Raw genomic sequence first — 17,982 nt, forward strand, 5'->3', positions numbered from 1 at the left:
AAAAGGCAAGTTTAACTTCTCAAGACTGACTCATGAAGAATTTTCTCATTAATGACAGGCTGACTACATTTAAGCCATAAAACTGTCGCACAGATAATACCAAAACAATCATGTGCCATGTTTCTACCTCCAAATTTATTTGTCTTGAATTTAAAGATTCTTCATATTTTATGCTCATTCTTTACCACTTCAATATTTATATTTATGCATCTCTATATATTCATATAGAGTTATATGTACTCATGTGTAGTTAAGAGTCACAAAACTATGGAAAACTATGGAAAATAAAATTCTGTGTGAATTATATGACTGAGGACTAAAAATAGTAATCTTCAATTACATATTTTACACCACAAAAATGTACAGACACTAGTTTTTTTCCCCTACAACAACAAATACAGGCGAATTCATAGATTCATTATAAAAAGCTTTAAGTGATGCTAAATTCAAAGCCATAGAAATAGAATGGGAATCATGTAGACTGCTAGATAGTTCCATAGTACACATTCAGTGCTCCCTCTGATAACAATGAAAGCTAGATCTTTGGCATTGAAAATTCAATATGAGTTCTTGACAGAATTTTGTAGCTTAGAGCTCCATTTTCTTTCAAACAAGGAAAAACAGGGCTGAGTAAGATATGAAACTGGGAGGAAACTCTTAATGAAATTTTGTTCTCAGTAAGTTTATCTTTGGGACCCTGAATTACCTTTATTGTATGATGTGGACAGTATGAATCCATTTAAAAACCAACTGATTTGTACCACATTTTAGGAAAATTATATAATATAATATATATTTGATATTTATTTAGAAGCTTTGAAATAGTACAGTAAACATTTTGCAACACGGTGTATAAACTACAGACTGTCTTTGATATTTTGCGGGTCTTTAGAATACAACATTTTTAATATATATATATTTATATTTATATATATAACCCACAGGTGAAAAGAACGCAACCACTATCTCTCTTGTAAAGTTGGAATAGTCTGGGGAACACTCGATCACACAAAAAAAAATAATATAAAACAGTCAAGTTTAAAACAGTGATATTGCATTTCTAATGCACACGTTTCCTTTATGACTGGCTTCTCATGGTGAATATAAACATCGAAAGGGCTCAGTGACATCTGGAGAGACAAAGATATCATGGTGTAAACAGGCACACACTGATCGGAGGCAAAGTCGCTTGCCTCGAAAGTTTCTACAGTTCTGCACATTTCAACTCATTTCTCAGGCCTGCTGAGACCCAGTGGGTTCTACAACTGGCCGCGCCGCCGCCGCTGCAGATCTAACCTCAGCTACACACAGCTAAGTGGAGGGCCAAGACAATGAAGTTGAAAAGTTGATGCTTTTGTTGGTTGACTTTGTGCAAATCATGCTGCTTCGGGTAAGTTCTGTAGAATTGACTAGCATATCCTTTTCCGTGCTGTGAAAAAGAAAGAAAACAAATACTCTAAGAAAAAGTGGTTGATGTTGGGGAGTTTAGAATTGCACATTACCGAACGAGAAATCAATACAAGGGGAAGCCGGTGCCCTCTTGGACTCCGCCTGTCAAGTGGTCAGATCTTGGGGTTGCCAACTCATTCTCCAGCAGCCGTGGTCAATCTATTGTTTGTTTGTTTTCTAAAATTTAGATTTCAATACTGGTACACATCAGTTGTTTGTGGGAAATGTATATTTTGTAGAGCAATGTGTGCAGTTTAAATTCTTTCAACTTGCCTCTATCACTGTCTATGGACTGAATTTAGAAGAAAATAAGTAGCCATTTAATTTCTAGACCAAGTCTTTAGAATAATCTAGGATTCACTTAATACGTACTTAATAAAATTTAAACTACACATACATTAACTATACCAGAAAATATTTATGTGGTTCAAATGTAGTTCAACTCTCATTGTCTACATTTATCTCAATTTTATTATTATAAGTTGAATGGGAAATAGTTCAGTGAAGTTGTCTAATGAAACCGCAGAAGTTCAGGTTTATACAATAAATTAAAACACATAACTGTGGTGACCAAATAACTTAACGTCCCAACTGGGTACTTCGGTGGGTGAAAAGAACTGTTTATTATTCATCGTTTTTGGAAAAATCTCTGTTTTTTCTCCTGGGCAACAGAGAGATAAGGTAATTCCACAAATGCCATTATTGTTTTCAAGATGCGCTGGGGTGCCCGGCTTTAGGCGCAAGCCTCTTCCCATTTATGAGTTACAACGTCTTTCTACTTCAAGCACAAAGGTGTTTAGGATTAACCTGTCCTCTGCCTACAAATTAAGTCACTGTAGAAGAAAAATCACGTATCAGGCAGGATAAATGCAGGAACTGCCCAACTTGCCATACGGTTAAATTAGTAAAAGATTTTATCTTATTGGGTTAAGAAAGTACTTGTGATATGTTGATTTAGCATTTAAAAATAACTGTATTTTTTAAATGACTTTCGGTCACAAGAGCACAGGGGTTAGCACACGCTGTGTTAAATCTCTTACATCTAGGCCAGGCTTAAAGGCCAGGCTTTCGTTGCTGCCTAGGGCTTCTCAGGCATTGCTTTTCTCTGAAAGCCCACCTGTTTCAGACTCGTCTGAATACGATAATCACCCTTTCCTAAATGAATCTCCTCTTACCTGTCGGCTAATTTAAACTTATAACTTTGCCTAGGAGAAGCACAGAACGGCGGCTGATGGCTGGGACACTGGGCTAAAGCAAATCTCAGCTCCCATGGGTGAGGCACTGCTTGTCAAACTGCAGTCACCAAAGCTTACCGCTTACCCATTTCCCATGAGACGTGTCAGAGTGAAGTCTGGACATAGGGAAGCAGGGGTAAATCTCTGAGGTGTGGGGTCCCGTGGACGTGTGTGCACAAGTGTTTTGTGTTGTGTTGACACGATTATATTTTAGAGGCGTGGCCAAGGATGGATGCCCCGAATCCCTGGGACCTGGGAGGCCTCCTGCCCGCGTCTGCTGACAGGCGGGTGGTGTGGGCCGGTGCCTCTCACCCCGAAGCTCGCCAGTGTACCCATGTCTACCCAGAACTGCACACACAAACGGGAAAACCTAAGTTTTGCCTTTTCTTCCCATCTCACAAATACATTTCCTCTTCTCCATGTGCTCCAGCTCTGGGAAAGAGTGGGTCACCAGGGACTGGACAGAGGTTCTCTTTTCAATCTAATCAAACACAGTAAGAAAGAGATTGCGTTTATTCCTTTTCTAATTCTACTTCTTCCCTGCAAATGCCAGCTTTCAGAAAACATGTAGATGAAAACATATTCTAAGGGAGAGATTAAAAAACCCATGTTCTTATAATTTAGCTGACAATTGTTTAATGACTTGTTCAATAGTATGCATTTTTCTTTATGTTGAAGAATCCTTTGGTTTTTATCATTTGCTAAGTGTGATCCTAAACTGTGGAGAACACTGAAGCATTTAAACCAATTAAAATTTATATTCAACTATTTAATGATTAAGAAGGAAGACTAAGTTTGCATGCTACAAACTAATTGCAAAAACATCAGGACTGATGCACTGTTTGTCCCAGGCAATTGTCTGATGAAAAAATAATTATATAATACATTAAAATGACAATTAACACTTAATGCATTCACACAAAACACAAAATCTTCTTGGCACCCTGAGACAGAATAAACCATGGAAGACAAAGTCATCATTCATGCTTGTGAAGTAATCTAATCTGTCTTGTTACTGGAAGGAAGAACAGGCTTCAGACTTCACTACAGTGAAGAACTTCCAGAGGCTGAGATCAGCAACCCACTGGCTCCAGCATTCATCATTCAATGAGGCTCACAGTCAGGACATTTCTTTAAATATGTAAAGCACTTCAGACATGTAAGAATGCAAACTCCCTGCCCTGGTGCAAGTCAGAGCACCTTCCTTCTGTTCTTTGTCCAAAAGCATTTGATAAACGTAAAGAAAGTTGAACAGTATCCTTTGATATCTGTCTCCCTGAATTAATCATCCTTTCAACTGTCCCGGCTTCCTCTTTGAGGAATCCCTCTACAGGTTCTGTTTTTAGTAGTATTAACCTATCAGTGAAGCTACTTTATGAGAAAGTGATTCACCTAACATTTGAGCACCTTTGCATTTAACTTTAATATATATTATTTATCATTTGCATGATTAAATACAGCTTTGCCTCATCAAAAAAAATTAAAAGTGGATTTGTAGGAAAAAGACTTAATGATTTGCTGAAGCTTATTATGAACTACAAAAAAAAAAGAAAGAAAAATGAAGCCATCTCGCCATGTGCTCTGGTTTGGCTTTGTCACACAAGGCTGGTGCTCTACTACTTAAGCCATACCTCCACTTTCAGCTTTTTGCTGGTTAATTGGAGATAAGAAACTTAGGCTCTTTCTGCTTGGGGTTGACTTCAGACCAACCTCTTGAGATCAGCCTCTTGAGTAGCTAGGATTACAGGTATGAGATGTGGCTCCGACCCCTCTAGAAAGGTTTAAATATAGCACCAACTTGAGTTCTTATTTAAGTTTGGTATTTCATGCTCTCCTCATGCAAATGTGACGTTTTTTTCTTTCCTCAAGTAGTACACCTTCTTCTTATGCATGGAGCACTGTGTGTACCTGGGGGCAAAGTGGTATGCAATGCACTGAAACACACTCAGCCTTTCAGAAAGGAGACTATGTAACAGATGAGCCCTAAACTCCTGGAAAGCATGAACTTAGGTGTTGCAGAAGAGGCAAGTGCTGTTTTTGGTTAAATCCATAGGCACTCAAAATGCTTATGTCGTTTGCAATTACTATTGATGCAATTGAAATATAATTCTGTGACAGTTTTTAGAAGAAAACAAGATTGGATAGAATAGTCTTGTACGAGATAACTTCCCAGTCATTCAGAAGTAAAAATGGACCGTTCAGAAGAGAAAAAGAGAATCACGTCCAGAATATTTATTGTAGATGTTTTTGTTCTAGCCACTGTGGCTCAAGTTGGCCATTGCTCCAAAGGTTCTAGTGATTTTTTTTTCTTCATGACAGAGCCTTTATGCCAATTTAGAGATGTGGATTAATGGTGAGGCTGAGTATTTTCGTGATTTCTCTGCCTCGTGGTGTGTGCCTGGAGAATGTATCCGATAATCTACAAAGCCCTCTCCACCCCACCGCATCAGCCAATTAGAGCCCTGAACTGAGCACAGGAGAGACTTCAGAATTTGGTACTTCTTGGTGTTTATTCTAAAGCAAATTTTGTTGCTCTGAAAAGAATTTCAAAGCTTCAAAAACTGGGCCTTCTGCGTGACTATGGATGTTCTGCGCAAGTCCCATCAACGGTTGGTGCATCCCCGGTCTGCCTGGGCAGGTGAGGCCCTGGAAGCGGGAAATCTCTCCTCGTGCATGTGCTCACGTGCGTGTGTGTGTGTGCGCGCGCGCACGCGCATGCACGTGTGTGTAGGCATGTATGTATGTGTGTGAGTGCAAAATAAAGTTACCTTCTAATAGTGACAGAACATGGGCTGGGGGTCAGCACGCAGGCCTTGTGTATGTATGTGAGTGCAAAATAAAGTTACCTTCTAATAGTGACAGAACATGGGCTGGGGGTCAGCGCGCAGGCCTCCAGTCAGGCTGCTGCCCCCTGTCCAGTTCCTCTGAGCCGATCAGTAGGGTAGGTGGTTCAGTAAGGCAATGTCATTTATTAAGTATGTGTGTAAAAATCTGATCCTACTGGAGAGTGCTTCGAACTATGACAAACATTATTGGTAGCATCCTTGAGATAATTCCTGTTGAACAGTGTTAATCAAACTGATTTGACTGAGGTCTCTACAATACACAGTCATCTAGAGACAAGAATTGTTTTCAAAATAACAAAACTATGGAACTTATACACCAAAACAGCTCTTAAAAAATTAAGACATTACATGTGTATAGAATTTTATATAAAATGCCAAAATAATACTTTGGAAACTTGCTTTTCCAGGAGAGAAAGGAGAGAGGCAAAGGATGGGGGGGGGCATGAGCCAATTCCAGGCTATTTCTCTTTTTTCTTTTTGACAAATCCATTAACCTATTATCCTCTTGAAATCAAGATCAGAGACAGAATTATTTTGGATGCACTTTGATCACCTATTAGAAAATGTTCTGGCAAAGAGGAATCTTATTGAAAATTTTCTCTGGAATACTTCACTAAAATTCTAATTCATTCAGAAATACATGAAGATATCATAATTTATATTTACAATTAGTAACCTTGAGCATTCTTTTGGCAACAATTTACTTACTTATACCTTACTTTACTAATATCAAAGAATAATTTCATGTAAGCAGGTCAAAACCAGCATTCTGTCTCTGTGTAATGCCAACCAGATACCATTATGTTCTTTTAAAAAGATAAATGGTTCTTCTTGAAAATTGAGGAGCTGATGATATTTACTGCATTTTGACACTTATATCTCAAGTAGAGTCTTCAACATAGCATGTTGAAACATTACTGTGGTGACTTCTCTTTGAGGTTAAAATTAGTGTAAAATTTCAAAGAAGAAATACGAAAAATGCCTGAGTGGAGATGCCATCCTAGCAAACTAAGAGATTCTGCAACCCCAGAGCCTGAGTGAGCCAGATGTGACCCCATTCCGGACATTTACTCTGGACCTAAAAATGTGTGTAATTTTGTGTATTGAAGACAAGCATGGATTCAAGCCATGGAAGAAGAGGAAGAAGGCAGAGGAGGAGGAGTAGAAGAAGATGGAGAAAAAAGAGGACAAAGAGGAAGAAGAAGAGGAAGAAGAAGGAGAAGGAGAAGATGACAACCCAAAACTTTGAAGTATGTACCTGTGTATCTAATTTATTAACACCAGCTTGCTGATTAATAGGCAAGGGATACGGATTCAAATCAATTTAACCATTACCTTAGGAAATTAATGACACAGAGAAGTAGGAAATATTCTAGGTCAGTAAATAAAATATTTGTAATACAGTCTGTCCCAAAATATTTTTTTAGAACAACAAGAGCAGTGCAGCGCTCCTACTGCGCGCTCCTACTGCACGCTCCTGACACGTGCACCATTCGGAGGTGTACTGCTATTTATTTTGCAGACTCTGGGACCTTTCTCCCCTGGAGATAATACTTCTGTGTCAAAAAACAAACAAAACCAAAAACCGCCTCACAGGATGAAAAGCGCGGGGCCAGGCTCAAGGCGGCTGACGGCGAGGACAGAGTCATTGCTGACCTGGGCGGAGGTGAGGACGGCCCAGCGCTGTGGGCTCTGCTCCTGGGACCCCGAGGTCCAACAGACTCCCAGGGGTGGGGCCTCAGACTCACGGTGCACATCCACCTCCCTGCGGCGGGGCTGCCAGGCCATGGTTTTTGTCTGTTAAATCTGTCAATCCTGTTCTCAGGACTCCTGCCCGCGGTGCAGACTATCTAGCTCGGTGATCTTACGCCCTCCCCTGCTCCTTCCCAAACCAGTCCTGAGGGCACACCCACAGGGCTGGCGAAGACGCAAACTTCCGTACGCAGAAACGTCAATTTCTATGGACTCACCAGTGATTATCACACAAGACCATGACCTTATTATTTAAATGACATGAATGCATCATAAACCATGTGCTGCAGTTAAATTTGAGCTCTGTTTTCGAGTAAGTTCTTTTTACGTGTGTGAGATTGGGTGCATCCAATATTCTTTGGGTGGCATAAGAAACGTAATTTAAAATGCCTATTTTGTAGCTCAAGCCTAGGTACACATTTCCGTTTTAGTTGTGTTTTAATCAGACTACCCAAGTCAGGCACCGGTGGCTCATGGTTGCAATTCTAGCTATTCAGGAGGCTGAGATCCAAGGATCGCAGTTCAAAGCCAGCCCCACAGGGAAGTCTATGAGACTTAATCATCCAGTTCATCAGAGTGCGGAATTAATTTTCACATGGATATTTATCGATGCTATGCTACAGTCAACTGAAAAGCAAAATGTCCACTGGAATTCCTAGCTGCGGTAGGTGAGGCCCGGGCGTAAGACATTTTGGAAGAGAAGTTATCCTCGGGAGGAGAGAATATTTGGGTTTGTTACAACTGGAAGAAAAACATGAAAATGATGGAAATCTAAAAGACGATGCAATCTAACAGAAGATTCCTTAGGACTAGAAGTTTTAAGTGTTATTGCTTTTGTAATTATGGATTTCAGAGACTCCTGTGATTAACACACTCATCTGAGCCACAGCAGCCGGCCGGCCATGTGCTCTTGGCTCCTTCAGAAGCTCTGCTGAATGACTTGCTGAGAATCGTCCACGGGCACTGTGGCTCACCTTGTTCCAGACAGACGTCTGGACAAAAGACCTTCAAATGTCTACTTTAGACTGGCAAAAATCTCTTTAAATGAGAAAAAGAGAGCATACTGCCACAGACATGCGCACACACACAGACACACACAGACACACACAGACACACACAGACACACACAGACACACACACACACACACGCCAGACTCCACTGAACATGTTACCCGGTCATTTCTGTGAGATGCTCTTTCCAGGATTACTAATACACTACCAGATGTTTTTATTTCAGTTTTGGGACGCAACTCCTAGCCTCACACAGGCCAGGCCAGAGCTCGACCACAGCGCTGTACCCCAGCCTTGCCACCAAATTCACGCCCCAAATCAGCTCCCTGTCAAGTGTCTGTCCCTGTCAAGGTGATGCTCTCGGTACTTCTCGGGACAGAGCAAGGAGCTCTTTCGAATCCTCCCGCTTTGTTTCCAACTTTCCCTTATGTTCCTCCCTTCGCTTCTACTGTCCAACAGCAATCCTCCTTGTAGTCACCACGCAGGAAGCTTACAATCCTACCACTGCCAGTGAAACAAAACTGCTACCCTGGCTGGACAGCACCGAGCCCCTGTGACCTTCATGAGCTCAGGATGCTGGCCGCGACAGAGCTGCCGGCGCCGCTGGGGATGCAGAGGGCTCCGGGATCACGGCTTTTCCTCGGCCCTCAGTGCGGTCCTGGCAGTGAACCGCGCACGGCTTTCTCTTTCTTTTTACAATTCCTGAGGTGTCAGAATGCTTGCATCCTGCGGGATTTATGTCAGAAACCTGAGTTCACAGAGCCGCTCCTCCACGGGTACCTGCTCTGGCGGAGTGGACCGTGACTGCGGCCGTGCGGCGCAGACCCCGCTCTGCCTCTGGCTCGCTGTCCACTCCAGCTCACTGCCACACATGTACCGCTTGCTCTCGACCTCCCACTTCGTTCCTCCAATCCCCCGCCTGCAGAAGACTCATGGACTCCCTCAGGCTAATACTTCAATTTGGACCCTATGGCGGGCTGCAAGGCGACTTTCCAGCCAAACGCATCCTATTCTGACAAACACGGGCAAATGCATCCTATTCTAACTAATACCACCAAATGCATCCTATTCTGACTAATACCACCAAATGCATCCTATTCTGACTAATACCACCAAATGCATCCTATTCTGATACCACCAAATGCATCCTATTCTGACTAATACCACCAAATGCATCCTATTCTAACTAATACCACCAAATGCATCCTATTCTGACTAATACCACCAAATGCATCCTATTCTGACTAATACCACCAAATGCATCCTATTCTAACTAATACCACCAAATTCATCCTATTCTAACTAATACCACCAAATGCATCCTATTCTAATAAATCTCTTCTTCCTTTGTTAATAAATAAAAAAAATCTAAACAAATACAGAATCACTGAAAACCAGTAGCTTTTGTGGAGAGAAAGCAATTGTAACTCTGGCTGACAATGTCAGTGCCACCCACAGCATCTTTCATATAAAAACTGTGAAGTCTGTTTTATTGTTCCATTCCTTTCAGAGTTGTAGACAGCATGCTAAGTGCAGGAAGCTTGATCAATTTATAAGAAAATGAGAAAGTTTTGTTCTCCTATAAGAAGTGGTTGTAGAAAATGAGAACATTGTGACTCTTGAAAACAAATTGGGGACTGGAATTTTTTTGTCAGGTATCATGTGATTCAGACAAAATGATGATGTTTTCAAAGCAGAAGTTGCAAGTCAGAAAATACACAGAATTATACAATTTAAGAATAAACTATAAGCAGAGAGTAATGTGTGTGGCTGCAGGAGGCTTTGGAGTGGCTCTAAGACTCTTGGGTAGGTGTGCTCAGGAGCACAGACATCAGGCTAAAAGAAGATGGTATATTAGATCAGATTTTGTTTAGTAAGACAGAGAAGAACAGGAAAATGTCTGGGCTGTTAGGTGTACCCACATTGATCTCATTGCAGACACCAGTACCAATTTTCCCCAGTTTTCACGGCTTGGACACACGAGAGTCCCTGTCTCCCTGTCAAGAGGTGTTTGGGATAGGAACGCCTCGTGTAAGGCTGGAGGTCACCCCTCAAGGGCAAATGTGCCTGTCCACAGTGGAAGCGTCTAACTGCACGGACATCTGTGTGATGCTGTCTGAGTGCTCTGTCACAGCTCTTCTCCTGCCTCATCGCCCAGTGCGCTGAGTTTCCTTCTAAAATCTGTTAGGAGTATTCTGTGTCAGATCATTTTTGCTGTTTGTTGTACAAATACGTTCGCTCTCTATAGGTAGATTCACGCATTAGGGGAAATGGGGCTGTGACATTTCCAGTTACAGTTGTGCTCAGTGGCTAACACTGTCACAAAACCAAAGAAGCTCAACCTGTCCTCCCCTCCCACATCTGAGTCTGACATCTGGCCTATTGACTTAATGTGTAAAGAGGAGAAAACTAAGATAGTGTGTTTTTTAAATGTGCTCTGTGAAAGACCGTATTCACTGTGGATGTGAAATAGTGATGTACTGTGGGAAGCACAGTAGGACTCTGGTTTTTCTCTGGGAGTTGAAGAGAAAGGGCATAATTACATCAATTTAAGCCCAGAATTTTAATTGTGTCTATACGTAGACTGATGTTATTATTGTGGTTTTAACTGAATATAGTGTTGCCTCTACCACCTCATCAGTACTTCCCTGGACCAGGTACTTTACCTAAATTTGTCAAACAATGGGATCGCCACAATGAGCATTTGCAAATCTATGTTATGGACAGGAAATTGGTAAGGCTGATCACACAGTAATATCTTTCAGAAGACTGTGGGCTGTTCCAAGGCAGAAAGATCTCTTCCCCTGACCACATTTTTCCTGGGGCAGGGAACTAAAAACATCAGTCAGACGTTCAAACACTCAAACTGCAAACTACAAACTACAAACATCTGGTACAGCCTTTGCAGCAAGGAGTCCAAAAGAAGCAAATGTGTTCTTTGAGGAAAAAATAAATAAAAAAAAAACTGTTCTAAAGATAAGAGTTGCAAAGCTATAATAATAAAGTCAGAATGGAAAGTGCTTAGGAAAACCAATATTCTGAAAATACCGAAATGGAGAATTTTTCAGGTCTTTACTAAGAATATCACAATTCAACCTGGTGAGTGGGTTGCAAACTTCACGTACTATAATACGCACATACTGGCTTATACACACGTGTGTATATGTGTGTACTAAAAAAATTCTCCCTGAAAAGAGGGCTGGAGGCTTGCAGAGGGTTGGAAGAGAAGGAAAGTGTCACTGTCAACAATGCCTGTGCATGTTCAGGTGGGAGGGGGCGACACAGGAATGACACAGTACAGGCAGGTGGGAAGGCTCCTAAACTCCTCTCTTACAGAGCAGGGCCACGCCGGGCACAGGAGATCACCAGCCATCAAAGAGACCTTGTTTCTTCTACATTCTCAACCAGACTTCTCACAATATTTCTAAGGTTCCCATGAGTTCTCTTGGGAGTATCTCAGTTTACCTACTGACAGCTGATTTTCAGTTACTTTAATGATCTTACTGACACATCAGTCGGCAGTGAGTTCAGGAGCATTGGTCATTTTCTTATACTCCAGGCCTTGAGAACATCTGTGTAATGTGATTCCAGGTCAAAGGAAAATGGAACTCAAATAAAAACCTAGAGTAGCTTGGTGTCCAATGGAGAGCCTGGTTGAAGGCCATCACACCGTTCTACGTACACAGTGGTGGGAAGACCTGAGGCACTAAGAATGGCTGTTTTTAATTTCTCTTTAGTTTTAAACTGTGCTACGAGAGACCTATATAATAAGTAATAGCACTGAAAATAATATAATCTATTGATAACCTTCAGATATTAGAACAGAAAGTAAAATAAACATGAAAATTTTTCAAGCATTAGAAAATGGACTGAGATCTACAATGAAATTCAGAACAGTATCGCGTGCCCTCCATAACTTCAATTTAAAAGGAAGCTACTCCTTCTCCAATGTAGGCAGAGCACACATGCTACAAGCATTGGGAAAACATAATTTCTACGGAGAATTACAATGTAGTGAAGGATTTAGCCAGGATCGTGTTAATAAACTGAAACATTAATTGTGAGAGCCTATCATGTTCCCTAAAAAATAAAACATATTGGAATTACTATTTTAATCCCAGTAATCTGAATGACTGAGTATTTTGTTGTTATAACTTACAAATAACCAGCCACATCGTTCTGTAAGATTTAGCAATATAAATCACCAAAATCTTTAGTATAATTTAAGCTCTAGGGAATCCAACTTTACTTCATTTTGTCAACAGGAAGCATTTCTGCAATTGTCTACTTCAAAGCAGTCCTTTTGCCCATGTGAAATTAGTACGATCATGTAATCATGAACAGACGTATAATTATAGAACACTGTGCACGTATCTAACTTCAGAATGTTTTACGCAGCCTGTGTTTCCTCAGTCTTACCTGAGATGCTTCTTTGATGAGTACAGAGAACTTTCAACCCTTTGGGGAATTTGGTCATTTTTCTGTCTCATTTCCTTTATCATATGTACAAGCTGCATGGCCAGCATGCATCGAACACTGTTCGTATGAAATTTGGCACTCACATTTTGCCAGTTCTGGATTCAATTATTTTCCTTCTCAGCTTATTTTTTCTAAAGTCCTGATTAAGCTTCCTCATTACCAAGATAAAGCTACCTTTTAATAGATTCTCCAGTGTATCAATCCAAATGTAAAAATCACCATGTGGGATAAAGGGTCTGCTTACTGTGTGGATGAAGTGCAGAAGAAAATGCGAACTGCGACATTAAGTGTAAGGGTGGCAAGGGTCAGGTGACTGGGAACAGAAATGATGGTCGCACCATTTAACTACAAGCCGTTCCATTCTGACAATGGGGGGGGGGGTTTCCTTAAACTCGGCCGAAGATAACATGCTACAAAAAGTGCCAAATCCTAAATCAGACTAACAGGAAGAGCCAGTGCTTGACAAAGCCTGGCATTTTAAACCTCTACTCGTGTGTCTGCGCTTTGTGAACTACGGGTCATCTTCACATGCTGGCCTGTGCCTTTAATATACACAGTTCTCGATATTGGCTTCATATTTATGTAGCATCACTGACATTTGAATGCTCAGCTTCTGCCCTCTGCACAAATTCCCGCGGCTCTTCCTACGACTGTGATTTCTTAATTTTTTGTTCTGGACACTGTATGCGCCATTGAAATTCAATGTGTAAGCTGTGAAAGAAAGACTTTAGGAGACTGACGTTCTTCCCCTTACACATACTAAAGGAAGAAAGGGAAGCAGTGGCCCACGGAGACACAGAAAGAGATGGCACGGGCAAAGCCACGTGGCGCTCCAGGCCGAAGGGCCGGGGACCCTCCTGTGCTAGGTCAGCTTCAGCAAAGCAGTGCAGGGAATTCAAGTGACCCCGGGCCTGTATGGGGGGGAATAGGGGGGAGACAACCCCCCTAACCTCTCCCCTTTCCTCCCTCCCCCCGCCCCCCGCCCCGACTCCCAGGGCCGCAGCCAGGGGCAGAGCTTAGAGATTCCAGGCACAATGTCTCCAGGAGCCAAAGCCAGTGCGAGACGGGTCCCACCCTGTCTAAGGGACTATGATCTCCGCAGGCAGCTCCTCTGGCTGGGGTGGCACTTGTTTGTGCTTGAAGTGTATTACATCACCTCTCCTCTTCTCTGCTCACTTCACAGCTCCTCAATCATTTTTAACACGTTTTAGATGTGCTGATTTCCAAACTGTTCATTTCTTTATTTAAAGTCTCCTTGTTAGCATCAAGGTCACAGTCCTCCCCCCTGCTCTTCTTGGGACTCTGACAATCAAGAACGGCGCATCGACAAGGCCACGGCTCCACTCTCAGAATTCAAGGTAACAGAAACATATTTCGTTATCTTTTTGGTTCTCAAACAATTAAGTCAACCAAAGATAATGTGTCTATCGTAAAGAAAGACAAGTTTTAAGCATTTTACATGGTCTATTTTATATACAACACACACACATACAAATACCAAGAATCACAGCCAAAACAGCACACCCACTAACTCAGATGTCTTTGTAACTCATGCATCTCTGTATATCCCATTCTACAATGGCTTTCCTAATATTACTAAAGAGATATTTGGGTGTTAAAATGTCAAAGAACTTAAAACACTCATTGATTACAGCCATACAAAATTTTAAAAGCAGACAAAATAATCTCTAGTTAAGACCAGAATCCCACTAACTCCAGGGACTAGAAACAGCAGGTAGAATGACAGACTTCATGCAATACTTCTAAGGTTTCACAGTACCTAGAAATGTCTTCATCACTGATAACCTATGTGTTCTAATTTCAAAAAAATTTCTCCAGCTATTTTTATAGTCATCTATGGACATATTGTATCTTAAGAAAATTTGAAAAAACAAAAAAACAAGCATTTGTAGCTTCCTTTGGAGCTGTGCAACCATGAATCAAGCAAATAGCAAGCACCGATAATGAGAAAGTCACAGGAATTCTGACAATAAGTAAACAATGATTGTAAAATCATTTTCAAAGAGAGAGATTATTCTTGTGTGTTAAAATAATCCTTAGCTTGAACAAACGCAAGATGAAATATTAATAAATGCAACCGTGGGATTTCTGAGTGTTTGAAACATCGAAGAGCAAGGGAAGTTGCATCAGTGTTTGGAGAAAATCGAGCCAGGAATTGATGTGAAGCATGAAGTGTGCAGTGTGCTAGTGTCTTTGCGTGTATGTGTGTGTGTGTGTGTGTGTGTGTGTGTGTGTGTGTGTGTGTGTGTGTGTGTAGGCTTGATCAGCACACCATAGTAAAATATTTTAAATCACAACTTAAAATAGGACTCTGGAGATGCTACACAGTATTTTTTGTAACCATTGCTTTTATTAAAAAAGATTGAGATAAATCACAAACCAGTACAAAGCTACCAAAGCATATCTGGACTCCCCTCTCTAACATAGTCATCAGATGTACAATTCTACAGAAAATAGGCCTCGAAATTGCTCTGTTGGGTTAGCCCACTGCATCTTCTACACAGTCTCTAAGCGTACACAGCAACAGACAAACGACTTACTAGCGGCGACATTTTGGAGACCCCTCCTACCTCCTACCCTTTAAATTAAACCTATGTGTGACGGCCAGACTTCGGCGTACTGAAGCATGTGATGCAGGTGAAAACTTCCTGGACCAAAACCCTGTCTGCTGTGCGCTTTGTGGTACATCCCGCAGGAAGCTAACGGAAGGCCAGCCTTCAAGAAGGGGCCTGGCCATTTCCTCACCCCGAGTGTTACAAAATTAAACCAGCAACTGATTGTACTTATCTATGACTTTCTGGATTACTTCTATGTGTAGATGTTTAAAAAAGACACTTATTTACAAATTATGACCCACCCTCCCCCCCCAAAGAAAACATTTACAAATATGCCTTTGTAGATTAAAGGAATATTTAGTTTTCACTGATAAATGCTTTTTTTCTTGCAATAAAACTATTACCTTCCTTGAAACACATAACATAGAACCAGAAATCTAGCTCCTGTGCAGGAATCCTGACTAATCTGTCACCCTTAAGAAGTTAAACCCTGACCTTCAGTAACAAACAGAGGGACTGAAATGGACTTCCTGACCTCTCCACAAGCTTCCTGTTGCCAAGCTCACGAAGTCCGATGACAAAGTAGCCATAAGGAAAATAAATGTACTTAATCTCATATGCTCCTCCTCTGAAAATTATGGATGTAGCTATTAGCAAACAATAGATTAAAATATCATGTTTTTGGTATGGGACACGTGTGAGTATATGCATATGACTGACTCATGAAAGTAGAAGAAAAAAAGAGAACCACTTTTCAAACTCAAAGCTATCAATTAGTAGGCTGTTACTCCATTATACATTATACAATACCAGTACATATTATGGTCATGTATATGAACATGATCAACGTTCAGGTTAAATAGTATACCTTTAGCCGTTTAGTTAATATACTTTATATAGCTAAGAAATGCATCCCTAAAAAGAGAATATGGCTAAGTCAGTTGCTATCTAACATATGTAATATATTCATACTGAATAGGCAATATTTAATGTATGTACAATTGCTTCTTGCCTGTGTAACTTGGGCTGTACAGTTTGAGTAGACCATGTATAGTAGTAATTGTGTGCTGTGACCCAGTGATGTTGCACATCCTCTCCTGATCTAAACACATTGCACGACTGGGAAAGGCTTCTTGGGCCTCGGTATGAAACTTGGATATGTTTTTCCTCTACATAACCATTGGAATTGTACAAAGTACAGACTTCAGAACTCCCTCACTCATACGACTTAACCTTAAAACAATAAATATCACAGTCCAAAATGGTTTCCAACCTACTTTATATAAATGATGCTATAGAATTCCTCTAGAAAGTATTTTAGCAGACTCACCATCCCCACCAAAACAAAAAAATGAAAAACTAGCACATTGAGTATTCCATAACATTTAATTAGAGTTATAGGCAATTCAGTTTGTATATTCCATACTCATTTACAGTATTTTTATGAGTTATCACATTTGTATTTTGACTCATAATTCTTCAGTGTGATGAGGCAGGAAAAATTCCCAGGTAGATATTCCTTTCCATTGAATAATTCTACTTATATTTTAATTGAGAATCTTCTGTTGAGGGCTCGTGTGATGGAAAATTGCTTGCATGTGCTTACTTCCAATGTACAAAACAAGAAAGAGGATGGAAATGCTCTGAAATATAAAATGAAGTATGTAAAATTAACATGCAAGATGCTAACTCAATAAAATGAAGCATCTAGGTTCTTAATGTGCTAAATTTGAACTCAACAAAGTGAAAAATACGTGTGAAATATCTTCCCTTCCATCGTCCACAACCCAACAGAGTAGAGGACAGTAAGACACTAAATAAAAAATTTATGTGTTGTTTTCTCTTTATACTGTGGGTGTGTTTGTGTGTGCTAGTTCTTGGCCTTGATCCCAGGGCCTGAGCACTGTCCTTGAGATTTTGTGCTCAAGGCTAGTGCTCTATCACGGGAGCCACAGCTCTACTTCTGTGTTTTTTTGGTAGTTAGTTGGAGATAAAGAGTTTCACAGGATTCTCTGCTTTGGCTGGCTTTGAATTGTGATCAGATCTCAGCCTCCCGAGCAGCTAGGGTTACAGGTGTGAGTCACTGCATAACTCTGTATACTCTTAAGTGACAATATTTTATTTGTGCCTATTCACATGAGCTCACCATGATAATTAAGAGCCACATAAACAGATAACACCTATGTGGGAATAAATAAGACACGAAAGTGACTCAACCTAGAGAGCCTATGTACCTATTACCTCCATAAAACCACGTGCAAGCATGGAGAGGGCCGTGCGTCAGGCTGCTGACACACAGCACAGAAACGAGCCTCAGAAACAGGGCGCAGAAGGGAGACACGAAAGTGCTAAGACACAAATTAATTAATATAAAGAAACGTAGAACCAACCGAGAAGTTCTATCATTGAGAAGAGAATTCAACTACTTTAAAACACATAGCAACATCAAAAAAAATATTTTGAAGGCACAAAGGTTTGCTGCACCGTGCGAGCACTTGTGTGTGCACGTGTGTGCACAGGAGCCGGAGGGACGGTGAGCGCGTGCCAGCCACCTGTGTGTGCGTGGTCTCGCGCTGCGTGTGGTCTCCCGCGCAGCTTGGCAGGTGCAGTGCACAGAGCTGGGCAGCCAGCACC

General features: G+C 41.0%; 1 protein-coding gene across 2 annotated transcripts in view; it reads right to left on the bottom strand.

Moving 5' to 3' along the window:
• Window positions 1-1,237: 1,237 nt before the first annotated feature.
• Pcdh10 (protocadherin 10) overlaps window positions 1,238-17,982 on the bottom strand; it is a 34,576-nt gene continuing 17,831 nt past the window's right edge. The window contains exon 5 of one of the 2 annotated variants that reach the window (XM_042670483.1): window positions 1,238-1,429. In XM_042670483.1, coding sequence (XP_042526417.1) covers window positions 1,410-1,429 — 20 coding nt within the window. In that variant the 3' untranslated portion in view covers window positions 1,238-1,409. Of the gene's footprint in view, window positions 1,430-16,938; window positions 16,992-17,982 lie in introns of those variants that run through there. The other variant, XM_042670482.1, reaches the window with a different exon arrangement.

This window comes from Dipodomys spectabilis, unplaced genomic scaffold, assembly GCF_019054845.1.
Source record: "Dipodomys spectabilis isolate Male_0828 unplaced genomic scaffold, ASM1905484v1 ptg000559l, whole genome shotgun sequence".
Lineage (NCBI taxonomy): Eukaryota > Metazoa > Chordata > Mammalia > Rodentia > Heteromyidae > Dipodomys > Dipodomys spectabilis.